The sequence below is a fragment of the Sphaeramia orbicularis genome, chromosome 12 (genome assembly GCF_902148855.1).
Source record: "Sphaeramia orbicularis chromosome 12, fSphaOr1.1, whole genome shotgun sequence".
Taxonomy (NCBI): Eukaryota; Metazoa; Chordata; class Actinopteri; order Kurtiformes; family Apogonidae; genus Sphaeramia; species Sphaeramia orbicularis.
Genome location: NC_043968.1, coordinates 78,816,347 through 78,840,482, shown reverse-complemented (window position 1 = coordinate 78,840,482; position 24,136 = coordinate 78,816,347). Strand labels below are relative to the sequence as shown.

General features: G+C 40.1%; 1 protein-coding gene across 1 annotated transcript; it reads right to left on the bottom strand.

Moving 5' to 3' along the window:
- Window positions 1-443: 443 nt before the first annotated feature.
- svopb (SV2 related protein b) lies at window positions 444-18,891 on the bottom strand. Its single transcript, XM_030149836.1, has 16 exons — window positions 18,757-18,891; window positions 17,924-18,045; window positions 17,188-17,273; window positions 17,013-17,111; window positions 15,739-15,810; window positions 12,471-12,595; window positions 11,635-11,698; window positions 11,419-11,544; window positions 8,844-8,972; window positions 8,048-8,121; window positions 5,521-5,597; window positions 5,314-5,418; window positions 4,476-4,587; window positions 4,295-4,376; window positions 2,554-2,643; window positions 444-1,072 (listed from the first exon to the last, which is right to left on the bottom strand). The coding sequence occupies exons 1-16, from the start codon at window positions 18,822-18,824 to the stop codon at window positions 899-901; spliced, it is 1,605 nt and encodes a 534-aa protein (XP_030005696.1). The 5' UTR covers window positions 18,825-18,891; the 3' UTR covers window positions 444-898.
- Window positions 18,892-24,136: the final 5,245 nt, after the last annotated feature.

Below are 24,136 nucleotides of genomic sequence, written 5' to 3'. Positions count from 1 at the left end.
AAGATATTAACAATCATTTTAGTTCAGGTTCCACATTCAAACCAATTAAATCTCATAATAACCTATAAATACTCACAACTCCAAATTTTTCTCTTCGTAAACGTAAATGTTTTCATGTATTTACACTATAACAAAGTATAACTTCGCCAAAAATCTGGATAACCAGAACAAATATGAACAACCTGAAATGTCTTAAGAGAAGTGCAATTTTAATAACATTCCACTGATTAGTAAATATTTGGTTTATCTGTTCCACTGTGATCTGTAAGTTATAATGTACATGTGGAAATAATAAACTAAAGCACAATAGTGTTAAAATTACAATTTTTTTTCAGTTTGTTCATGTTATTCATATTGTTTGAAAGGATAGTTTGTGGATGTAAACATTTTCATAATGTAATTTTACTTTTTTCACTGTAAATCATAGAGAAAAGTTTGGAGTTGACATTATTTATACATTATTATTTTACTGGTCCAGCCCACTTCAGATCAAATTTAGCTGAATGTGGCCCCAGAACTAAAATGAGTTTGACACCCCTGCTCTAATGGATCCGATCAGACAGACTGGAAATAAAGCAGGAACAGAGTGGGCGTCCTTTCACATTTGACATGAACAGTGATCCATCCCTCCGTTATCTGTCTGTGATCACATGATCCATCCCTCCATTATCCGTCTGTGATCACATGATCCTTCCCTCCGTTATCCGTCTGTGATCACATGATCCATCCCTCCATTATCCGTCTGTGATCACATGATCCTTCCCTCCGTTATCCGTCTGTGATCACATGGTTTCCACCAACCACATCCCATAATAAACAGCTCCTGTGGCGTTGGACTGCAGCAGTCTGAGGACAGGACACAGGACCTGATGTCTTCTGTCTGTGTTCTCAGTGGGGCCTAGTTGTCTGTGGTGGCGGTCTCCTGTCTCCGTCCCCCCTCTGGGTCAGGACCTGCCTCCTGCAGACCCCTTCCTAAAGTCTCAATGGGCAGGACCAAGGATGCCCCCCCAGCCAGCAGACTACAGCCACAGTACACCGACAGGGTCAGATAGGTGGAGGTCCTGAGCATCACCTGGAGGACAAAACAGAACCCCATCAGTCTGGTCCACTACAGACCTGCATCAGAAACCCCATCAGTCTGGTCCTCTACAGACCTGCATTAGAACCACCATCAGTCTGGTCCTCTACAGACCTGCATTAGAACCACCATCAGTCTGGTCCTCTACAGACCTGCATTAGAACCACCATCAGTCTGGTCCTCTACAGACCTGCATTAGAACCAACATCAGCCTGGTCCACTACAGACCTGCATCACAAACCCCATCAGTCTGGTCCTCTACAGACCTGCATCAGAACCCCCATCAGTCTGGTCCTCTACAGACCTGCATTAGAACCACCATCAGTCTGGTCCTCTACAGACCTGCATTAGAACCAACATCAGTCTGGTCCACAACAGACCTGCATCAGGACCCCCATCAGTCTGGTCCTTTACAGACCTGCATTAGAACCACCATCAGTCTGGTCCTCTACAGACCTGCATTAGAACCAACATCAGTCTGGTCCACAACAGACCTGCATCAGGACCCCCATCAGTCTGGTCCTCTACAGACCTGCATCAGAAACTCCATCAGTCTGGTCCACTACAGACCTGCATCAGAACCCCAATCAGTCTGGTCCACTACAGACCTGCATCAGAACCCCAATCAGTCTGGTCCACTACAGACCTGCATCAGAAACCCCATCAGTCTGGTCCACTACAGACCTGCATCAGAAACTCCATCAGTCTGGTCCACTACAGACCTGCATCAGAAACTCCATCAGTCTGGTCCACTACAGACCTGCATCAGAACCCCAATCAGTCTGGTCCACTATAGACCTGCATCAGAAACCCCATCAGTCTGGTCCACTACAGACCTGCATCAGAACCCCCATCAGTCTGGTCCACTACAGACCTGCATCAGAACCCCAATCAGTCTGGTCCACTATAGACCTGCATCAGAAACCCCATCAGTCTGGTCTACTACAGACCTGCATCAGATCTAATTGTCTGAACAGGTCAGATATAAGGATGTCTGTTCTGACCAAGGGTTAGGGTTAGGGGTCTCCTCCAGGGTTAGGGTTTCCCAGACACATTTAAACACAATCCAGCAAACACAATTATAGCAACATAATTTAAGACCAACCTGATCAAATTTAATACCTTTTAAAGACTTTTTAAAGTTATTAAATGCAGATTTGTAAATTCAAGACTTCTAAGACTTTTTAAGACCCAGAGGGAACCCTGTATATGAAGAAAATTTGATTGATTGAAATACAACTGTGGGATGCTTCATCTCCCTTACCCACACCCATCTTCCCTCTGCATTATCCCAGTTTAAAGGCCTCTGATGTGCAGATGTTTAACACACATTTGTTTTCAGGGTATCATCCTGTCACTCCCTCAGACCTCACATTAAAGCTGCAGTGTAACTTTAGGCTCCATGTGTTACCTTTTTCACCTGATGCATTCTCAGACGGACATTTTCTCAAATATAACAGATCCTTCTCTCATACCTGAGCCACAAAAGGGGTGATAAGGGCTCCCACTCTGGCCATGGCGCTGGCAGTCCCCATTGCTAAGGCTCTTGTTTCTGTAGGGAACACCTAATGGAGAACAGGATCACAGCAGATTGAATATGGGTCAACAAATAATCTTGTATTTCAAGTATTTCAAAAAAGTTCTCAACAACAAGTATGTTTTTGATAGTAGTGATGGTTTGTATTGTTCAGGTACATGTAGATTTACCACTAAATCTAGTATAAGACACTGGTGTGTGTTCCATTTGACTGATTATAGTAAAAAACTGTCCAAATAAATAAACTTTAGTTTCATTTGTAAAGTATTTACAGTGTATATTATTTATACAGACCAAAAAAAAAAGAAAAACACAGACATAGGCTTTTATCTGCATCTAACAGCATTTATTTAATTTGTCTTACAATGCACTTAATCTGTATATTTTCAGTATATGGGGGTAGTTTGTTAATTTGGAAAAAATAAAGTAACTAGAAGCACTCGGAGAGCGTAGACCTCCGCCAAGGCTGATCAGTGGCCCCCCCCGTGGGCCCCCCCACCCCCGATCACCACCAAAATGTCATAATTTCTTCCTTATCCCATTTCCAACAAACCCTGAAAATTTCATCCAAATCTGTCCATAACTTTTTGAGTTATGTTGCACACTAACGATCAGTGGCCCCCCCCCCCCCGTGGGCCCCCCCACCCCCGATCACCACCAAATTTAATCATTTCTTCCTCATCCCATTTCCAACAAACCCTGAAAATTTCATCCAAATCTGTCCATAACTTTTTGAGTTATGTTGCACACTAACGGACAGACAAACAAACAGACAGACAGACAAACAAACAAACCCTGGCAAAAACATAACCTCCTTGGCGGAGGTAATCACACAAGTATATTTTGCAACTGAAATTTACAGTTGTGATCTCAGACTCAGATTAAATATGATTTTGATTCCGAAAACATTCTGAATAATTGTATCTTCAGTATTCATTTCACTGAAAAAAAAAAAAAAAAAAAAAATTGAATTTCATATTATAATATATGATATGATATTATATTATTCACTTTAAGTTCAAGACCACATTTTTTTCAACTGTTTTTCCAAAAAATGGCCATAAAAACTCTTAAAAGAGTACTTAACAGAGTAGAGACAAAGGCCCAATCTCAATGCACCCCTTGGCCCCTCCCCCTTACCCCCCCCCATTTTGAGCGTTCAGGTGAAGGGGTAGGGGTGTCCCGATTCTCGATGAGTCACAGGGGAGGGGCTAAGGGGGAGGGGCTGTTTGACCCTCCAGGACCACACTCCAAACACAGGGGTCTGATAAATTTCCCATAATTCAGTTCCAGTCATCGGTCAGATGGAGGTAAACACAGCAAAACAGAGCAGCAGTGACCAAAGAAACACACAAATGGACAGATTTACAGCAGAAACAAATGAATCATGTGACCGTCCGTTTAATGTCATTTCAATGTGTTATAGATCGCATTTCTGCTGTTTGTGGAATTCTGTCCCAAACAAAGTTAGAACATCTGTTTATAGTGACATCGACGACTGATGACGACGGAACAGGTCTGGAAGGGTTGGACCATTTCAGAGAGGAATGATTATATCACTACCCCTTAGAACTGGGTTTAAAGGGGGAGGGGTAAGGGGGAGGGGCCAAGGGTTCAGTTGGGATGGGCCTATGTCTGAAGTTGAACTGGCTCAGTGCTCTACTTCTGTACAGACTTACCTCTGGTGTATAAACAAAAACCACTTGGTATCCACCAGAGATGGAAGCTCTCGCAATGAATATTAAGATTGTGATGGCCAACCTACATGAAGAAACACGGAAACAGTATAATCAGACATCGTTACTGATATGAATTATTTATTCTGACACCATAGTAACATCCAAACTCAGGAAGACGCACCGTCCGATGCACGCGTACAGCGGCACAATACACAAGGAAAACATGAAGAAGCACAGCGCCATGCTCCGTTTCCTACCGATACGGTCGATGACCACGATGATGACCAGAAGACCTGAAACAAAAGGACACAGCCACATTAGTCTGATACTTTTTTTCAAACCCAGCCCTCATAAATGACAACCAATGCATATCCTCTGTTCTAATCAGTGCTGCTGTAAAAGGGCTAATGTTCTTCTACTGTTGAATGGCAGACGGTGTTTGCCTTGTACCGACTTCAGATGTGAACGTACACTGAACAAGACTATCTGTTTTTTCAGTCGGAAGTGATTCCAAACTATGGACATCTTTGGCCTTTTACTGACGGTCTCCTCTTTCTCTTCCACAGAACCAACTTTTTGACTCGGAGTCGTGTGCGTCACTGTTTACAGTCCATGTAGAACAACATCCACGGGCGGAACACAAGTAATCGAAATTAATAATTAAATGAATACTCAAGTAAAAAAAGTCAAGGATTTTTTTACACTTGAATTACTCAAATACTAGTTGCAGTTCAACTCTTCAAGTGCTTTATAAATGAAGTTGAGTAGAACAGACTCTAAAGGCGCCACCCACAGCAGGTCTTAATGCACAATTCGGATGTTTTGGGTGAAATCCACCCTCTATAGACATGATATGAACTATGGCACAGCCTGTAGGCCTCATACAGTGAATCACTCTTAAACCACACCCATTCCTGACTCACACTTGAACAATGAAGATCAAATATGTACCTGACAACAATATGTTCACTTAGCAGTTTGAATTCCACAGTCAACAATAGAGAAAGGGAGCATTTCACCTGGGAATTCAGCTAAAGTGGTCCATAAAAGGTCCCTGTAGTCATCAGCTGTCAAATACCTGCATTCAAAACTACAGCTTGGTTCAATCTTGGCTCCTTGAGTGGCTACGAGAGACAAAGAAGTTTGTTAAAGTTAAAAAAATACAAAATACAGTAAGGCTGATCCAAAAGGATGGACAGGATAAAGGAGAGGACAGAAGTTCTTACTTCTACATGAATCTCCAGCTTGGAACAGTTCTGTTGTCAGCAAAACTATCCCATAATAGGAGAAGGCGTTTCCAAACCTGTGGACAAAGTGACAGTACAGGAGTTTAGTAGAAGACTCAAATAGAAGTGGATGGAAGAGTTCACATGGGGCAAAAGCAACTAGGGATGAACCCATCTGCATTTTTTTCACTTCTGATCTGATCCCGATACCTGAATTTGGGTATTTGCTGATACCGATACTATTCCGATACCAGAGCTGTGTTTGCTTTAATATTATTATTATCATTATTGTTGATTTCAGAATCAGAAAGCTTTAATGCCATTGCACCAGTCAGTACAACGAAACTGCTGTGAAAAAAAAAGAAAATTACATTATGCATCACACACACACACACCTCATTAATAACTGATTAAAAATGCTAAAAAGTAGCACCATTGAGTTAGTGCACACATGGGGTGTGTGTGTGGTGGTCTGGTCTGAGCTGTGTGTTTTCAGTTTGTGTTCGGTTCACTTCTGTATTGTATCAAAGGCCCTGAATGGAAACAGTTCGGTACAAACAAATGCACTGTTACACCCCTAAATTCCACACAGCGGACATGTTGTGATCAAATGTTGCTCAGCCACTGCGCTGCTCAATGCTCACCTGTTGGCTGGCTGCAAACTGTGGAATGGATTTTCTGAACACAGGCGTGTCTCATTAATCTGTGTCTCACTGACACACACCTCCGTTCAGGAAGTCCATTCCACTTTTTGCAGCTAACTAGCAGAGCAGCATGGAATCAATTGTGGAGTAATTTCAGCAGATAACATTAAAGCACAGACATGGCTCATAGATCGGAAATCTCTGCAGGTTGGATCGGAAATTTCCAATCTGTGAATTATGTTGGTATCGGACCCCGATACTGATACTGAATTGTATTGGCCCATCCTTAAAAACAGCTTCATGCTTCCAGTGCCTCCTTGTTTCTTCTGTGCATATCCAGTCCCTCTATGAGCAGATGTCCACCACAGCACAGACATCAACCAATACTTTGGACCTAAACCACAACCTGGGCAGAAGTGGACTTAGAGGGGACGGCCCGGATAATGAAGCTCACATACAGTAGATGGGAAGAAACCCACGCAAAACAGGAGAACATGTAAACTCCATGCAGAGACAGGAAATGGAACCCTGCACTTCCTGCCTCTTGGAGACAAACCTGGACCAAGTGTGATGATGAATTCACATAACATGTCCTCATTTATACTGTCATTATGATGTGCATTAAGGTTAACTCACTTTATCCTCCCCACAGAGAAAACTGGTCTGTGTATTTAACCCATCCTAATATTCATACAGTAGCTAACATCAGAGTCGACCTTTTTCACACTGGACGGAAATACGGAATAGTCGCAGAAAAGGACTTCCTGCCAAGCATCAACACAGTGAGACAAAATGAATAAGACAGTGGACACAACCTGTCTGAGCCATTTACCAAATATTATATTTGCAGATGTTGGAAGGTTCATTGAAGAAAACTCTGTAACCAAAAAGAACAAAATCAATAAAGGGTACAAATTTTTCCACGATGAATTTGTCCATAAATATCAAAGTAATTAGAGAGTGATCAGGCTGTTACTGAATTGCTGGATAGAACGACATGTCATTTCCAGACTCATTTTCTTATATATTTGGATACATTTTCAACTGCAGTTTTGTTTCATATTATACTTCTGCAGTCTGATTTTTTTTTACTGGTAAAAAAAACATATTTGAAATTGAAAAACCTTAGTTTGCTACTGAAAGAGTCCTCCATAAAAATGAAAAAACCCAAAAACAAACAAAAACAGAACCAAAACAAAACAACGGAATAACACATCCAAAATATTATTTAATTATTGAATCACAATTATATTTAAATTTAAAAAAAAAAAAAAAAAATAAAAAAAAAAAAAATATATATATATATATATATATATATATATATATAGACTACATTGTAATATTTTTCAAAGTGTCAGTTTTAGATTTTTGTCCATTTCTTTCTCATATTACAGGATGTGGTTCCATGTCAGATACCTGCTATTCTTACTGCCTGTAAACACAGTATTTCAGCCTCTGTCTGGTATCTGACATTTCTATGTACCAGTCCGTCCCTCTGAGTATCTGACCATGTAAATAATAGTAATAATAATAATAATGGATTAGATTTATATCGTGCTTTTTTGGTTACTCAAAGCGCTTTACATTATTGACCCATTACTCATTTGCTCACACATTCACACTCACACTCACATGTACCATATAAGGACAATATACCAGCACTATTCCACCCACCAAGGCCTTTCAACACATCTGAGCCCACCTGTAATAAACTGATGCATACTCTTAAACAGATGTGCACAGTCACAGTAGGACAGGCCGACTGGCACACACTGAACCAAGAACTTTCCTGAACAGATTTTTATTATCCTCGTTAAGAATCCTGTATTGATTAAATAACTAAACGAAAGCACAGCGTACAGAAAACCCAAACTCAGACTGACCAGATAAACCACAGTAGAAGAGTCGTCCTCCAGTACTGAGCTGAGAACAGATCTTGGATTCTTCCACGGCTGTTCTGTGAAATTTAAACCACAAAAATAGAAAATAAGTGATTTTTTTTTTTTTTTTTTTTTTTAATAGTCGACCACTGTATCAGTGAGTCTGTTTACATTCACACCAATACTCCCATCAGTATCTGATATCTGCAGTTACCAGATTATTATTGATCATGTAAACAGGATAATCTGATCGGCTTTATCCGATATCAGCAGTAATCTGATTATAATAAATCAGATTAACACACTTTGATTTGTCCCCAATACTCTGATGTCTTCACACATGTAAACAGGTTCATCTGATTGATTGATTGATTGATTTACATCTGAACATGTGTAAAAAAATAAAATCTATATAAACTGAAGTTACACAATGACACGTGAGTGTAAGGAAAAAGGCAAACAAACACTGAGATGAAATGAAGGATAGCAGCAACATGTGACCTATTCTGTGGTTTTATTACCATGGAAACAAGACAAGACTGGATGTTTGAAAAATGACAGGAAGTGTACGTCTGACGTCATAACACACATACGTACTCTGAAATAAATCAAATAATGGACGGAAATATGTAAACCAGGGTTTTTCCATTATCACATTTATGAAGTGACTGAAAATGTGTCACATCTGATTATGGTCATTATCGGATTATTCCCAGTTATTCTACTTTTATAGTCATGTAAACAGGCTCAGTGTTTTCATTCTAAACCAACACACAGGTGCATGAAAGTGTATATTCACCTGTTTAAAAGCGATCAGTGTCCCTTGAGGCAAAGACTTCCCATTGTCTTTGGCGATGCGTGACAAAGTTAGCATAGCCTTTTCTCTTCTTCCTGCTAGCACATCAAAACGAGGACTCTCTGGTAGCCACTGTGTAGCACAAAATCAAGCACCAAAACTCACACTGAGCACATTAACGAAGAAAGATCAATGTTCATTTGAGAGTTTAACAGTATGCATTTACCTGAAAGCACAGATACTGTACATTAGGAATGAGGACACACGTCATATCGAAGGTTATCATTAACAAAAACTAACAAAATGACCAAAACTAGACTTAGAAAAACATTTTCGTTAACTGAAATAAATAAAAACTATAATTAAAAGAAAAAATGATAACTAACTGAAACTGTATTGTGTGCTTATAAAACTAACTAAAACGTATAAAAATTATGGATAAAATTCCCTTCGTTTTCATTTTTGTCAGTGTTGGATTGATATGAAATCAATTTATTTCGCTCGAGCAATCTTAGCTGCTGGCACCATTCAGCACTTCGCGGTCCGGCACTTCACATCACTTGTTGTTTTAGAGTCAGCTTCTCGTCTTAACTCTACCTGGCAAAATTGAGACTAAAGTTGGGAGAAAGCAGCAGAGTCCTGTATCAGATTTATTTGAATACAATGGTGAGGAAGAGAAAACATATAAAAAAACTAAAACTAATACAAAAACAAAAGTAAATCTAAGCATTTAGAAAAAACAAAAACTAATAAAAACTAGCAAACCTGCTCTAAAAACTAACTGAAACTAACTGAATTAGAGAAAAAAGAAGTCTAAACTACAAAAAACTAAACTATAATGAAAAATCCAAAACTATTATAACCTTGGTCATATCATGTGACATATCTGGTAAGATGCGCCATTTTGAACTTAGAAGCTATTGGTTGCTATGGGCAACAGCATAGTACCAACGTACAGGAAATGGATCAAGATTTGGATAAGGCGGCGGCGAAAGCAAGGGGTCCCTATGGGGAGAAGCTCAACACCACTGCTAAGGAAAGGTATTTGGAGAAGATCGGCGATATGAAGGATATAGACCCTACGAGCTACTGGTGTCTGACTGGTGCAAGATCTGGACTCTGCCCCCCTGGACCTACATGCAGTTAGTTCACTATGTGGTTTTCAGCACAAGTTACTACACGGTGGAAGAATTCCAAAGCCTTAAGTCCCTTTGACATATGAACAGTTCTGCTGTGTCTGGGTTCAAGGTTTGGAGATCTGCAAGAACGATGACAGTGAAAACACTGTGGTGGGGTCAAAGGTCAGCCCGTGGATAGTGTCATGTCTGCGTGTTGTAACCAAGGGGGTAGTAATGGAGAAATACTATCAACACTGTTTCACAGTCAATAGACAGCATTGGTTGTGTTTTTAATGTTTCCTCATTAGGGATGTAGACCATTAACCGACTAACAATTAGTTGTCGATAAGAATTTGCTCGATTAAATTATTAATTGTCAGTGAATTGCCCTTGTCTACCTGTCCACACCTGTCCGAAGGCTGCCGGTTTGTCTGTGCTGCAACGCCGCAGCTGGGATAGCCGGTCATTAAACCAGATCATGGCATTAATGAGTTAGAATGTCTTTATGGACATGGTGGAGCCAAACACAGACCCACCGTCTGTTTGTGGGAGCGGTACACCCCCAAATAAATATGTACACAAATGGGGGGTCGGTATCGGAGCGTTTTCCCTGGAGGTTGGTATAGTCCACGGTCAGTGAGACAGAAGCTGAAAACACAGGACGTACGACGTAGCACGTAGGACGGAAAGTGACGCACGCATGCATGTGGTTACCAACCAACACGCACGCATCCCCTGGCTGTACTGCACACGTGCAAGTACCCCCCCCAACGAAACGAACACTCGTGCACCTGCCAACCGGCAAAACGCACGCGTGCACCCCCCATTACACAGATGAATTCCACATGAAACACTGACTGTATCCAACAGTTCAATAAATCAGTCATTAAGGAACATGACATGCTTTTTTCATTAAGTATATAAACAATATTTAGCTTTTTTTCTTATAGACCGTATTGAAAAAGAAATTCAGGTTCTTAGGAAAAATGCCGTTTATCAATTAATCGTTAATCAATCGGTAAGGTCAACCAACTAATGATTAATGAATTAATCAATAATTTGCATCCCTATTCCTCATACATTCTTGTTCCATGTATCTGTGAAGTGACTGGGGTTGGATTCTAGTTTAGTGATGGTCCGGTTAGTGTGTTGGTGGGTTAGTGTGTGGGTAAACGTAAATGTATTAAACTAACATACCTCTGGGTCTCTACGTTTACTGTGTCAATCACGGGAGTAACTGGAACAGTTTTTATCACTGTAGTGTCTCCCAGGCTTCTTCGATCGGACAGAATTTACAGACAATTTACAAAAACAATGAACGCGCTGCTATGGGACTGTCAGTGCCTATAAATTCAAAATGGAGAAATGGGGCGGGGCCACTGGTCGTTACATCACCTCCTCAATCCTAATACAACGTATCATCTATAATAATTAAAGCCAATGACAAAGAAAATACTTACATTGCAGAGACAAATAAACAGTGCCATTGGTAAAGTGGACAGACCGAGCAGCCACCGCCAGCCGAGTGTGGGCATCACCAACAAGGCCAGGAGGACCTCGAACACAGCACCGATAGCCCAGAAGCCCTGATGGACGCAAACACATCAACGAGGTGTAAATAAATGAGCATTATATTTAATCAGATCACTCTAATTCAAAATAAACCATCATATTACCGCTATCAGCATGATGCAGATTCCTCTGGCCTTTACTGGGAGAAACTCAGAGTACAGTGTAACCCTAAAACCATACGGAAAGTTAGTTCCAGATAGTTTAATGGATGATAAGAACATGCAAGTGAATGTTATTTTCACCACAGGAGGTTATACCGTAATTTCAGCTCTATAAGCCGTTACTTTTTTCCACACACTGTGAACCCGTGGCTCTAAAATGATGCGGCTAATTTATGTTTTCTCGGCTAAGGATCGATCCGGCTGATGAAGAAGGAAATAGAGCTGCTGGGGCCTTCCTAATCCGAATGACATGTAATCACAAATGATCACTAAAATCTGGCGTAAGATTTGGCGTAACAACTGCTCCCTTGTCATTTGGAATAGTGTAAATGGAATGACAGCTATAATGGGAATGACAGATGACTTCGAATAACGGAATAACGACGACAACCTTCTCCCTTCAGAAATGGAATGACACTTACACTCAGTGGAGTGACACTGTAATTCATAAGAATGACAGTGCTTTCTCCTTGTTATAATCTCTGTCTACCTCTCTAAAGGAAATGTCACCAATATCCCATAGAATGACAATGTGTTATCCGTTCTTATGACCATCTTCTCCCTTGAGAAATGGAATGACACTTATGCCAAATCTTACGTCAAATTAGTAGTCATTCGTTATTCCATGTCATTTGTCATTCGGATTAGGAAGGCCTGAGCTGCTGCACATAAGCTTGGCATCAATGAAGCGATGGTGAGACGTTGGAGACGGGGTGAGTGCGGCTTATAGTCTGGAAAGTATGGTAAATCAGGTTTCATGTTGTCATATGTAAACTTACGCCTGAGGAGCTCCTCCAATGCCAAAGCCTACAAGTCCTCTCAGAACCAGGAGCCATCCATACACTGGTACAAAGGCACTGAGCAGACCATAATACAGAGTCCAGCACATGCAGATAATCAGGCCCTGTTGGTCAGAGAAGCGGAGATCCATTCAAAACCTTTTCTGAAGTCAAAGTATCAATATAGAGCTGTAAAAATGATCCGTCACAAGAAAAACTCCTGCATGAAAAATCCCTCTGAAAGGTGCAGTATGTAGGAATTCTGTTTCAGTAATCCTAAAATGGTCCTGACTGTCACCAGACATGAAGGAATCCTGTTCATTCCAAATACTAATGTCACTGACAGTAGTAGTCCAGCCAGAATATTCACATTTGAAAAGCTCAGTGTTGGCACACAACTAATGTTTATGTTGTCATTTTGTGTTTTGGTCTGATGCCCCGCCCATCTCCTATCTGCCAATCACAGAGTCAGTAGTGTTTGTTCATCCAGGCTGACAGTTCCACTGAGCTGCATCTGAACATTTATGATCATAAATGTCTGATGTTACTAAACCTAAATAGACTCTGATTATTTCAAATATGTTGTGACAAAGTGAGAAACAAAACAAGGATATGTATAGGAGATGATTTCAGATTCAGAATTATTGTCATTCAATAAAAACATCCCAGATGCTGTTACAGAACGAAATTGCAAAATGCACAGCACGAAAAAAAACACAGAAAAGATTTTAAAAACACCAACTAAAGACAACCCATGTATATGATAAAATAGTAAAAACTGCACTAAAATAAATAAATAAATAAATAAACAAATAAGTTAGTAAAGGTAAAAAAATATTGCACTGCACAGACTTCTCACCCAGATTTAGAAACATGGAGACGACTGAAAGCGGAGAAGAATCTGAAGACCAACGCTGGCTCTGCCTTGGTCTAACCACCTGGTAAAAGCCACTGAGAGTCTCATTTGAGGGGGCAGGATGTTTGTCCTGTTCTATCATATATTATACATGTGTAGAATCAGTCTGGTGATGATTTTTTTGTATGAAATTTATGCAGTGGTGGCAAGGATTAGTGGAAATGCTGATAGTAGACGCTCATGCTGGATCTAGCAACCCCTAGTCTGGGGGGAGGGGGAGGGAATACCACGCTCTACAGTATTTTGAATGTGGCTGCAGTACCAATTTTGGCCACAATTCTACATATGACACCTTTAAGTAAAATGATGTTGTTTGATCAGCCATAACATGGTGACCACTGAATGGATTAGTTCAGTCATAGGTACTGTTAGTCTGGTGGTCTAATAAACGGAGATGGATGAAAATGATAGAATTACAAAGACAGTGTCGAACTCAGTGGTTCCCAACCTTTTTTGGTTCGTGACCCCATTTTAATATCACAAATTTCTGGCGAACCCAGACATACAAAACTTTGTTTTCTTTTTTTTTTTGCTAAAACTAATTTGTTTTTGATCATGTAATAGTTTGCTATACTATGTTGCAAATAAACATTAATTTTAGATGACATTTAGTCTATATAATGTATATTATTATGGACGGAGGCAGAAAAGCCAGGTGTACATTACTGCACAAAGTGAGAATTTGATTTTCCTTGGTCAGGATATGTACAGTCAGTCCATCTTGGATTTACAAGGCTGACAATTAATACTGAACAAACAAGAACTCAGACTGTGAATTATGAAAGAGCTGCAGCATCTGAAACCAACCACAATGAACATTTGACAGATAAACAGAACCACAGTGCTGCAGTTTCACTCACAGTTTGTCATGTCTTTTATGCATTGTGATTGTCTCTCTCAACTCAACATATATTTTTTAGTAGTAAGTTTTTATTTTTATCAATTACTAGAAATTTCAGGCGACCTCATTTGAATTCCAGGTGATCCCAAGGTTGAAAAACACTGGTCTAACTAGCTAGCAGGCTAAAGTAATCATGACACGTAGCCTAACTTAAGCTAGGTTTACATTAAGTTCCCGATGGCCACAGCAGACCCGTTTGCCTGATATGTACTACACTGTGGGATTTTGGCCAGTTTTTTTCTCCATATACAAGTTTTATTACACACAACAGTATGTTTGGCCCCAACGGGTCTGAACGTCTTGAACTCTTCCACTTGGGGCAAGGGCTCCCCACCTACCCGGAGAGGGCAGACTACCTTTTTCCAGTTGAGAACCATGGCCTCGGATTTGGAGGTGCTGATCCTCATCCCGCTCGCTTCACACTCGGCTGTAAACCGCCCCAGGGCACGTTGGAGGTCCAGGCTCAATGAGGTCAACAGGACAACATCATCCGCAAAAAGCAGAGAGTTCAAGTATCTCGGGGTCTTGTTCACAAGTGAGGGAAGGATGGAGCTTGAGATTGACAGACGGATCGGTGCAGCATCTGCAGTGATGCGGTCGTTGTACCGGTCTGCTGTGGTGAAGAAGGAGCTGAGCCGAGAGGCGAAGCTCTTGATTTACCGGTCAATCTACGTTCCTACCCTCACCTATGGTCATGAGCTTTGAGTCATGACCAAAAGGACAAGATCCCGGATACAAGCGATCGAAATGTGTTTCCTCCGTCGGGCGGCTGGGCGCACCCTTAGGGATAGGGTGAGGAGCTCAGCCACCAGGGAGGAGCTCAGAGTAGAGCCGCTGCTCCTCCACATCGAGAGGGGCCAGCTGAGGTGGCTCGGGCATCTGTTTGGGATGCCTCCTGGACGCCTCCCTGGGGAGGTGTTCCGGGCATGTCCCGCCGGGAGGAGACCTCGGGGAAGACCTAGGACACGCTGGAGAGACTATGTCTCTGGGCTGGCCTGGGAACGCCTCGGGGTCCCCCCACAAGAGCTGGAGGAGGTGTCTGGGGAAAGGGAAGTCTGGGCATCCCTGCTTAGACTGTTACCCCCGGGACCCGGCCCCGGATAAAGCGGAGGATAATGGATGGATGGATGGATGGATGGATGGGTCTGAACGTCATCCGGAGCCTCAGCCATGTTCCTCTGTGTTTTCCTCTGTTACACAATGTGCTCATGTCTCAATACTAACATGATCAAGACCCAATGAATCGAATGCCGAACTCGCTGACAACTCGTTTAACAATCGATTTGGATTCATTTAATCAATTCGTTATTGCAGCACTAAAGAAAAGTATCAAATAGTTGCACATAAATGAACAGTGCTCAAGTAAATGCAAGTACAAAAACATAATGTAAATATAAGACAATAGAAAAAAAAAAAAAATCCAAAGTAGAACCTGACAGACTAACACTCACAGTTTTTCTGCCGTAGTTGTCGGATATTTTCCCCCATATAGATGAACTGATGCCCATCCCAATAAACACCACCTGGAACAGACAACAGGAGCTCAGTGAAAAAGCACTGAATAACAAATCAACAAACACTAGTCCCTTTTCCACTGACCCTCAAATTGCGCAAATATAACTTGCGCATAAAAATTTACCTAATGGAAAAATGACAATTTTGCCAAAACATTTGTTTTTCACTTAAAAGTTTATGGGCCGGCAAGAGGTAGTTTTTCAGGTGTAGCGCAAATAGTATATCACACAAAACTGAAATGGAAAGACCGTTTTCTGGAACTAGTCACATGAACAAAAAAAACGATGTTGATGGACGTTACAACAAGAGAAGTAGAAGAGTTTTAAACCAAACGTGTTGGTATGTGTGGACACACCAGGAAACCCAGTCATTTTAGAATTTAGAACAAGATATTTGGGTAACATATAATAATAATAATAAAAATAATAATAATAATGAATATTAGGGGTGTGTATTGGCAAGAATCTGGCGATACAATACAAATCACAATACTAGGATCACGATACGATATATCATGATACTGTTAAAAAGGCAAATTTTGTTTGTTTCTTTTTTAAAATGATTTCCTTGAAGAATTGAATTACACCAGAAATATGCACAAATACTAAACACATTTTTATTTGATCACAAACAGGATCTTATGCTATATCACGAAATGTTCCTGTGTTCAAACTGAAATGGTGTTTTACAGACATTACAGTTTAAGATCTTGTTCAAATGTTCATGTTCTATTAGTTCAGAACTAACATCAGAACATTATTTTTGTGCAATCCCAACAAAGGAACTAACATTATTTAATAAAAGAGTGTTAAATAATAATAAATTAAATAGAAACAAAAAACAAAAATGAACCTCTGCAATATCTGCCTTTGAATAAACACCTAAAAATATCGATACAGTACTTTTCAATATCAATACAGTATTGCGAAATGAAATATCATGATATATTGCAGAGTCGATATTTTCTTACACCCCTAATGAATATATCTTTAAATCAACACGATATTTACGTACGTCACCATGTTTATGGAATGACTTCTTGTGTCATCTCATGAAAATAAATAAACAAATCATTGCATTTGTGATTTAATGGAAAAACCAACACTATGCACTTCTGTTTTTTCGACATTTAGTAAATATGGGTAAAGTTTTGTGCAGATGTCCAATGGAAAAGAGACTATTGTTGTCGACAGAGAAGTGGGAACCCTACCGACGTTATGAAGGCCACCTCGTAGCTGGGCAGCCTCCACTCACAGTGCATCTGCGGACCCAAAATACTGAGGATCATCATCTCCATGGCATCTGCGATCTGCATTCCATGAGGAGGAGCATTAATTTAGAGGAGGCTCAGTGTTTCCAAATCCATCCAAAACTACAGTTCTTACCCATGACAGTCCAGTTAACAGACTGATCTTCCACTGGAACTTTCCAAAGCCGATGAACTCCAGCGCATCATCAACTGTAAAGGTATCTACAAATAAACAAGTCAGTCAACAGTCACTTTTCCATTGACTCTAAAATTGTGAATATAACTTGGGCATAAAAATTTGTCTAATGGAAAAACGACAATTTTGCCCAAACTCTGTGAACTGGTAAGTGACTAAGTATTTAGGAGCAGCCTTAGGATCTAAACTTAAATTGGACAAACATGTTGAAAAAATAAAGCAAAGAACAACCTGAACTGCTTCTAATTAATTAGACATCACATACCAATCAAAGCAGCTGAGTTGAACATGCATGTTATGACTTTTCCACATCTGTCTTATCGTGTCACAGTGGATTCAAACCTCAGTGTCTGTGGTTCAACCTGTGGATTCTCTGTTTAAAGAATGACTAAAACCCAGCAGATGGCACCACTGTCACATACTGAAGCAGCAGCATCTGCTCAGGTTGGATCATTTTATTAAATTCTCAAACCTCAAACTGGTTTTTAAAATGTTTACAAAACAAAAAGTTCCACAGATTTTATGCAAATTTATCATGAGACAAAATAAAGTCAGGAACACCAGAGGTTCAACCAGTGGGAATTATAAAATCACATACGGAAAGACCTCCAGTCAGTGTTCTCTAGAAAAGGATACGAAATGAAATCAAATGAAAAAAATAAAGTCTGTTAGTTACTGGACTGTGGCGTGGACGTGGACTCGGCGCCTCCTGGTGGGACTCTTGCTGTGGTTGTGGTGAAAATCTCATTGTCTGTCTCCTGGACCTCATCACTTGGACCCACGATGACCTCCTCACCCCTGAATGTCAGCACAGAAACAGAACCACTGCAGTTATTTTTGTACAACACATTCTGTCTTAAACATATATGTGTGTGTGTGTATACATACATACATACACATACACATATATATATATATATATATATATATACACACACACACACACACACACCTACAAATGTATACCTGTGCATTGTAAATATTTCATAATGTAAATGTATTTTTTTCACTATTATTATTTTACTTTTTTTGCCCCAGTTCAGATCACAATGGACTGAATATGTTTGATTCCCTAGCAAAACCCATGGAGTTGTATCAATGACAGTGGATGGACACACTGGGTTTATGTTAAGTTAATGACAGACTGGACTGAAAAAGACACTGTTCATTCAGTTTGATCTGTTTCTGATATAATAACCATCAACTTTAATCTGAGCTTTAATGAACATCTACATGATCAGTGAATTAAATATAGGGGAAAAAAACAGATGTTTACTGGAAAAAAAAACAAATACTGACAATAATATTAGAATAAATGGTGATAAATTACTTAATAAAGGTTCAATACAGAGAAAATAATCATTTGTGAATTGACACAGACTCTTTTTGGGTTCAGTCAGTGTTTTCCAGTTTACAGGAGGATAAATGCAGCAGACGTGTCATTACAGGAAGCAGAAGAGCAGCTTCCTGTTCCACAAACACCTGTTTTTTGTTTTGTTTTTTTTTTACCTGGATTCGTCTTCCCTCCACTTCTTATATGTGATTTTCCCTAAAACCGTCCTTCTCCACTTGTTCATTTTTCCTCTTTTTCCGTCACTTCATCCCAACCTGCCGGTGCCGTATCTCCGTCAAACCGGCTCGAGCAGTCCAGGTGTCAGCGCGTGACACCCGATTCAACAAAACCAATGGAGGAGAAAGGGGAGGAGCCAAAGGTTACACCTGCAAAAAACAAAACAACAGCGTGTCCCAGGAGGCCAGAGCCATGCACAGACAGAGTTACCCCAGAGGCCAGAGCCATGCACAGACACAGTTACGACAAGCTACTGTGATCACGTGGTTAATTTAAGCCTCAATAGACCGATGCCATCTACGTCATCAATACCGGAAGTAAACAGATACGCCGTCATGTTGGAAGGTAAGACTTGAAGGTGTCAGTGACAGACTGTGTGTTTATCAGCTGCTTTATCACTGATCAGATATTTTAAACAGGTTATTAGTGACAGTTTATTGCAGTGTTTTTCAACCCTGGGGTCAGGACCCCATGTGGGGTCGCCTGAAATTTCTAGTAATTGATTAAAAAAAAAATTTACTCATAAAAAAAATATGTTTTAATAATGTTTTTGAATATGACGGTGAAGAAGATAAAAGATACGACAAAACTAAAATTAATACTAAAACTAAACCAAAACTAAACATTTCGAAAAAAAAAAAGACAACTAAACTAGCAAACCTGCTCTAAAAACTAATTAAAACTAACTGAATTAGAGAAAAAAAAATCCAAAACTAAAGAAAATTAAACTATAATGAAAAATCCAAAACTATTATAACCTTGGTCCAGGCCATGAACCATGAACCATGACTGAAGAGCCACAACAGGTGACAGTTGGTTTACGCTGTCCTCTGTGTAGTGGTATTGGTATGAAGAAAGGTAAAGGTAAAAAAGAAAAAAAAAAAAAAATAGGACCAATTAAAAGCTTTGGGAAATGTATCCAGATGCCATTTATTATCACCCAGTTCTGTGTATTTATTCTATTACAGAAGTAGCTCATGTTTTGGTCATATTCCAATCAGATCTGTAAAAAATTGAAATTCCAACTTGATATCATTGATACTGATTTATTGGATCAATCCGCTTCCTATCTGTTATAATGGGAAAAATTTTCAAAGTCGCACCAAATCCAGAATCAGATCTGGATCGAAATAATTTCAATACCTTGTGTTGACATCATCATACAGAAGCTGTATACCAAGTTTGAAGTCAATCAGAACTGTAGTTTGGGAGAAAAAGACGATTGAAATTTTTTCCCCATAAGAGCCCATGTTAAATTTTTCATAAGTTCCCGGATCCAGAAGAAGATCCTGATCAGCATGTGGACATTATGTTTTGGTCATCTCCCCATCAGGGCTGGACTGTAGAAATTTACGCTCAATTTCATTTATGTTTACCGAGTTATTGCATGGATCCACTTCCTATCTCTTATAATGGGGAAATTTTTCAAAGTCGTACCAAATCCAGAATCAGATCTGGATCCAAATAATTTCACTAACTTTTGTTGACATCATCATAAAGAAGCTGTATACCAAGTTTGAAGTCAATCGGAATTGTAGTTTTGGAGAAGAAGATGATTGAAATTTCTGTAACCAACGACAGACGACGACAGACGCTGCCGCTGCCGGATGCCGCATGACGACAATAGCTTACAGCCTCTTGGCAGGTAAGCTAAAAAAGTCAAAACTAAATAAAACTAAACTTTAATGAAAAATAGGACCAATGGCCCTGTAGCTTACTGGCCAAATTAAAAGCTTTGGGAAATGTATTCAGATGCCATTTATTCTCACCCAGTTCTGTGTATTTATTCTATTACAGAAATAGCCCATGTTTTGGTCATATTCCAATCAGATCTGTAAAAAAATTCAAATTCCAGCTTGATATCATTGATACTTACTGATTTATTGTGCCGATCCACTTCCTATCTGTTATAATGGGAAAATTTTTGAAAGTGGCACCAAATCCAGAATCAGATCCGGATGGAAATAATTTCAATACCTTGTGCTGACATTGTCATAAAGAAGCTGTATACCAAGTTTGAAGTCAATCAGAACTGGAGTTTTGGAGAAGATGACGATTGAAATTTTTGTAACGGACGACAGACGATGACAGATGACGCTGACAATGACAGACGACGACGAAAGATGATGACAGATGACGCTGATGACGCCGGAGCCGCATGATGACAATAGCTTACAGCCTGTTAGCCGGTAAGCTAAAAATCCAAAACTATTAGAACCTTGTTGTGGATTCATCTCCATGTGGTTGGATTGTTTAACCTTCTGTCCTGTTTTCAGACCAGTTCCAGACAAACACTCATCTTCATCCCCTCTGTTCCTACATGAGCTGGAACCCAAAGGAAACTGTAACACATGTACCTTCAAGAGAAGGTGGAATATTTAGTGTAACTGCCTCTAATTGTCCCCACCTGGTCTTTTAAAGGCTGTAAACCCCCCCCCCCCCCCCCCAAGTCCAACCCCCAGAGGACAGGTCTGTCCCCTTACCACTCTCGCTTGTCCACTGTGTGGCGTCCTTCTGTCTGGAATCATGTGTTTCCAGGGTGTGTCATAACCTGAGGCAGACAGCAGGGGGTGCTCTGGGACCTGATGGAGACAGGACTACAGACAGACAGACACTGGACCACAGATGGACCTGATGGAGACGAGCTATATATACACTATTTACAGCTGTGCAGGTGCTGCTCATACCACAGGTTGGATTAAAGATACGGTTTATTGCACTGATTATTTAGTTGACGTTTGGGTCTGTAAGGGTTAAATAAGGTCAAAGTGAAAATAAATGGTGTTGAACAGTAGGACACAGAAAGGACAGACTGAGGCTGCAGCAGTGGACGCAGAAATACTGTCCACGTAGGATATATACGACACACCCCTCTGTCCTTATATATATGTGTGTGTGTGTGTGTGTTTGATGAATTCCCTGTACAGACTCACAGACAGTTCTGTCCTCTTGTCGTCCTTCATAACTATGGACTGAAAGGTCAGATTTGAATGTTTTCTATGATAGTGCTTCTGTGACATACATGATGCGTCCTTCTTACAGACATGTGTCCAAACATGTGAGTCATGTGACGCTGGTCCGTTCGTACGTCCTCAGCCTTATATCTCCTTTGTGCATTTGTGAGTCGTTCCTCTGCAACAGGAATCTGTTTGCTCACATGAATAAAGAATTAGTTGTAAGTTTAGTGGTTCTGCACTAAGTGAGTGTGTTTATTTATTTATTTCTTCGGCTGCAGTTTAGTTCGACATGTATTATATGTGACTGTAGGAGTCAGTGATGGAAGAAGAAAACACCTCTGAGAAGAAGAAAAACAGTGTGTTTATGCATTTAAGGGTTTTTTTTCATGTCAACAACAGTCAAAAATAAGACAGGTGTTTATTAGGGATGAATGATCAGTAATAATTATGGTACATTCTTCTGTTCTATTTCTTACGTCATTTGGTTTGTTCCACAAACACATCTATGACCTTTAGTGTATTTTGAACAGCATCTGATCATGTGTCAGTTTACACCAAGATCTACGGTTCACATAACCCTTAACCCTGACCCTTAACCCTAACCCTTAACCCTAAAACCTAGATCTATGGTTCACATAACCCTTAACCCTGACCCTTAACCCTAACCCTTAACCCTAAAACCTAGATCTATGGTTCACATAACCCTTAACCCTGACCCTTAACCCTAACACCAAGATCTACGGTTCACATAACCCTTAACCCTGACCCTTAACCCTAACCCTACCCCTTAACCCTAACCCTTAATCCTAACACCAAAATCTACAGTTCACATAACCCTTAACCCTGACCCTTAACTCTAACCCTACTCCTTAACCCTAACCCTTAATCCTAACCCTTAACCCTAACACCAAGATCTATGGTTCACATAACCCTTAACCCTAACCCTACCCCTTACCCTAACCCTTAACCCTAACCCTTAACCCTAACACCAAGATCTACAGTTCACTTAACCCTTAACCCTGACCCTTAACCCTAAACCTACCCCTTAACCCTAACCCTTAATCCTAACACCATGATCTACAGTTCACATAACCCTTAACCCTGACCCTTAACCCTAACCCTACTCCTTAACCCTAACCCTTAATCCTAACCCTCAACCCTAACACCAAGATCTATGGTTCACATTACCCTTAATCCTGACCCTTAACCCTAACCCTTAACCCTAACCCCTAACTCTTAATCCTAACCCTTAACCCGAACACCAAAATCTACGGTTCACATAACCCTTAACCCTGACCCTTAATCCTAACCCTTAACCCTAAAACCAAAATCTATGGTTCACATAACCCTTAACCTTGACCCTTAATCCTAACCCTTAACCCTAACACCAAAATCTATGGTTCACATAACCCTTTACCCTGACCCTTAACTTTAACCCTAACCCCTCACCCTTAACCCTTAACCCTAACCCCAACCCTTAACTGTAACCCTTAACCCTTAATCCTAACCCTTAACCCTAACCCCAACCCTAACCCCAACCCTTAACTCTAACCCTTAACCCTGACCCTTAACCCTAACCCTTAACCATTAATCCTAACCTGAACGCTTAACCCTAATCCTTGACCCTAAACCTTAACCATAACCCTTAACCCCTAACCCTACCCCCAAGCCCTAACCCTTAACTCTAACCCTTAACCCTAACCCTAGCCCCAAGCCCTAACCCTTAACCCTTAACCCTAACCCAAACCCTTAACCCTAACCCTTAGCCCTTAATCTTATCCCTTAACCCTCTGTTGTGGTATATGATGCGGTGTGAACATACATGTGGAAATCTTAAAATGAGTACAGATAACAGACTAATTAAAAGTGCTGTGTATATTTACGTACTTTCATGATATCATGTTGTGGTATCCATTTTTCTTTTGTTTTTATTTCGTTCACATTCTCAGTTAAAACATTTAGATGTTGAACAAACATCAACACATTTTACTATCCCTGTAATGTTGAATATCTTAGATTCCTCACATGTTTGTTCTGAACAAACACAAGACTGAAAACCACAAGGGACTATGTTTTACCTTTTTTATATACATTTTGTTGTTGTTGTGTATTTTGTGTTTTTAATTTTACCTGCTTATTCTTTTGTTTACATCCTGTTACATATTTTATGAATAATCAAAACCATTAATAACCATCTGGTTTCTTCAATTTTCACTGAGGATAAAAAGGAATCATTTTAATAAACTGAATAAATTATTTTGACATTAATCATATTAAATGGTAATTAAATTATCATACTGACATTAATGACAATGTGAGAACACTTGGCTCTTCCATTCTGACCTCCTATTATAATATGGAA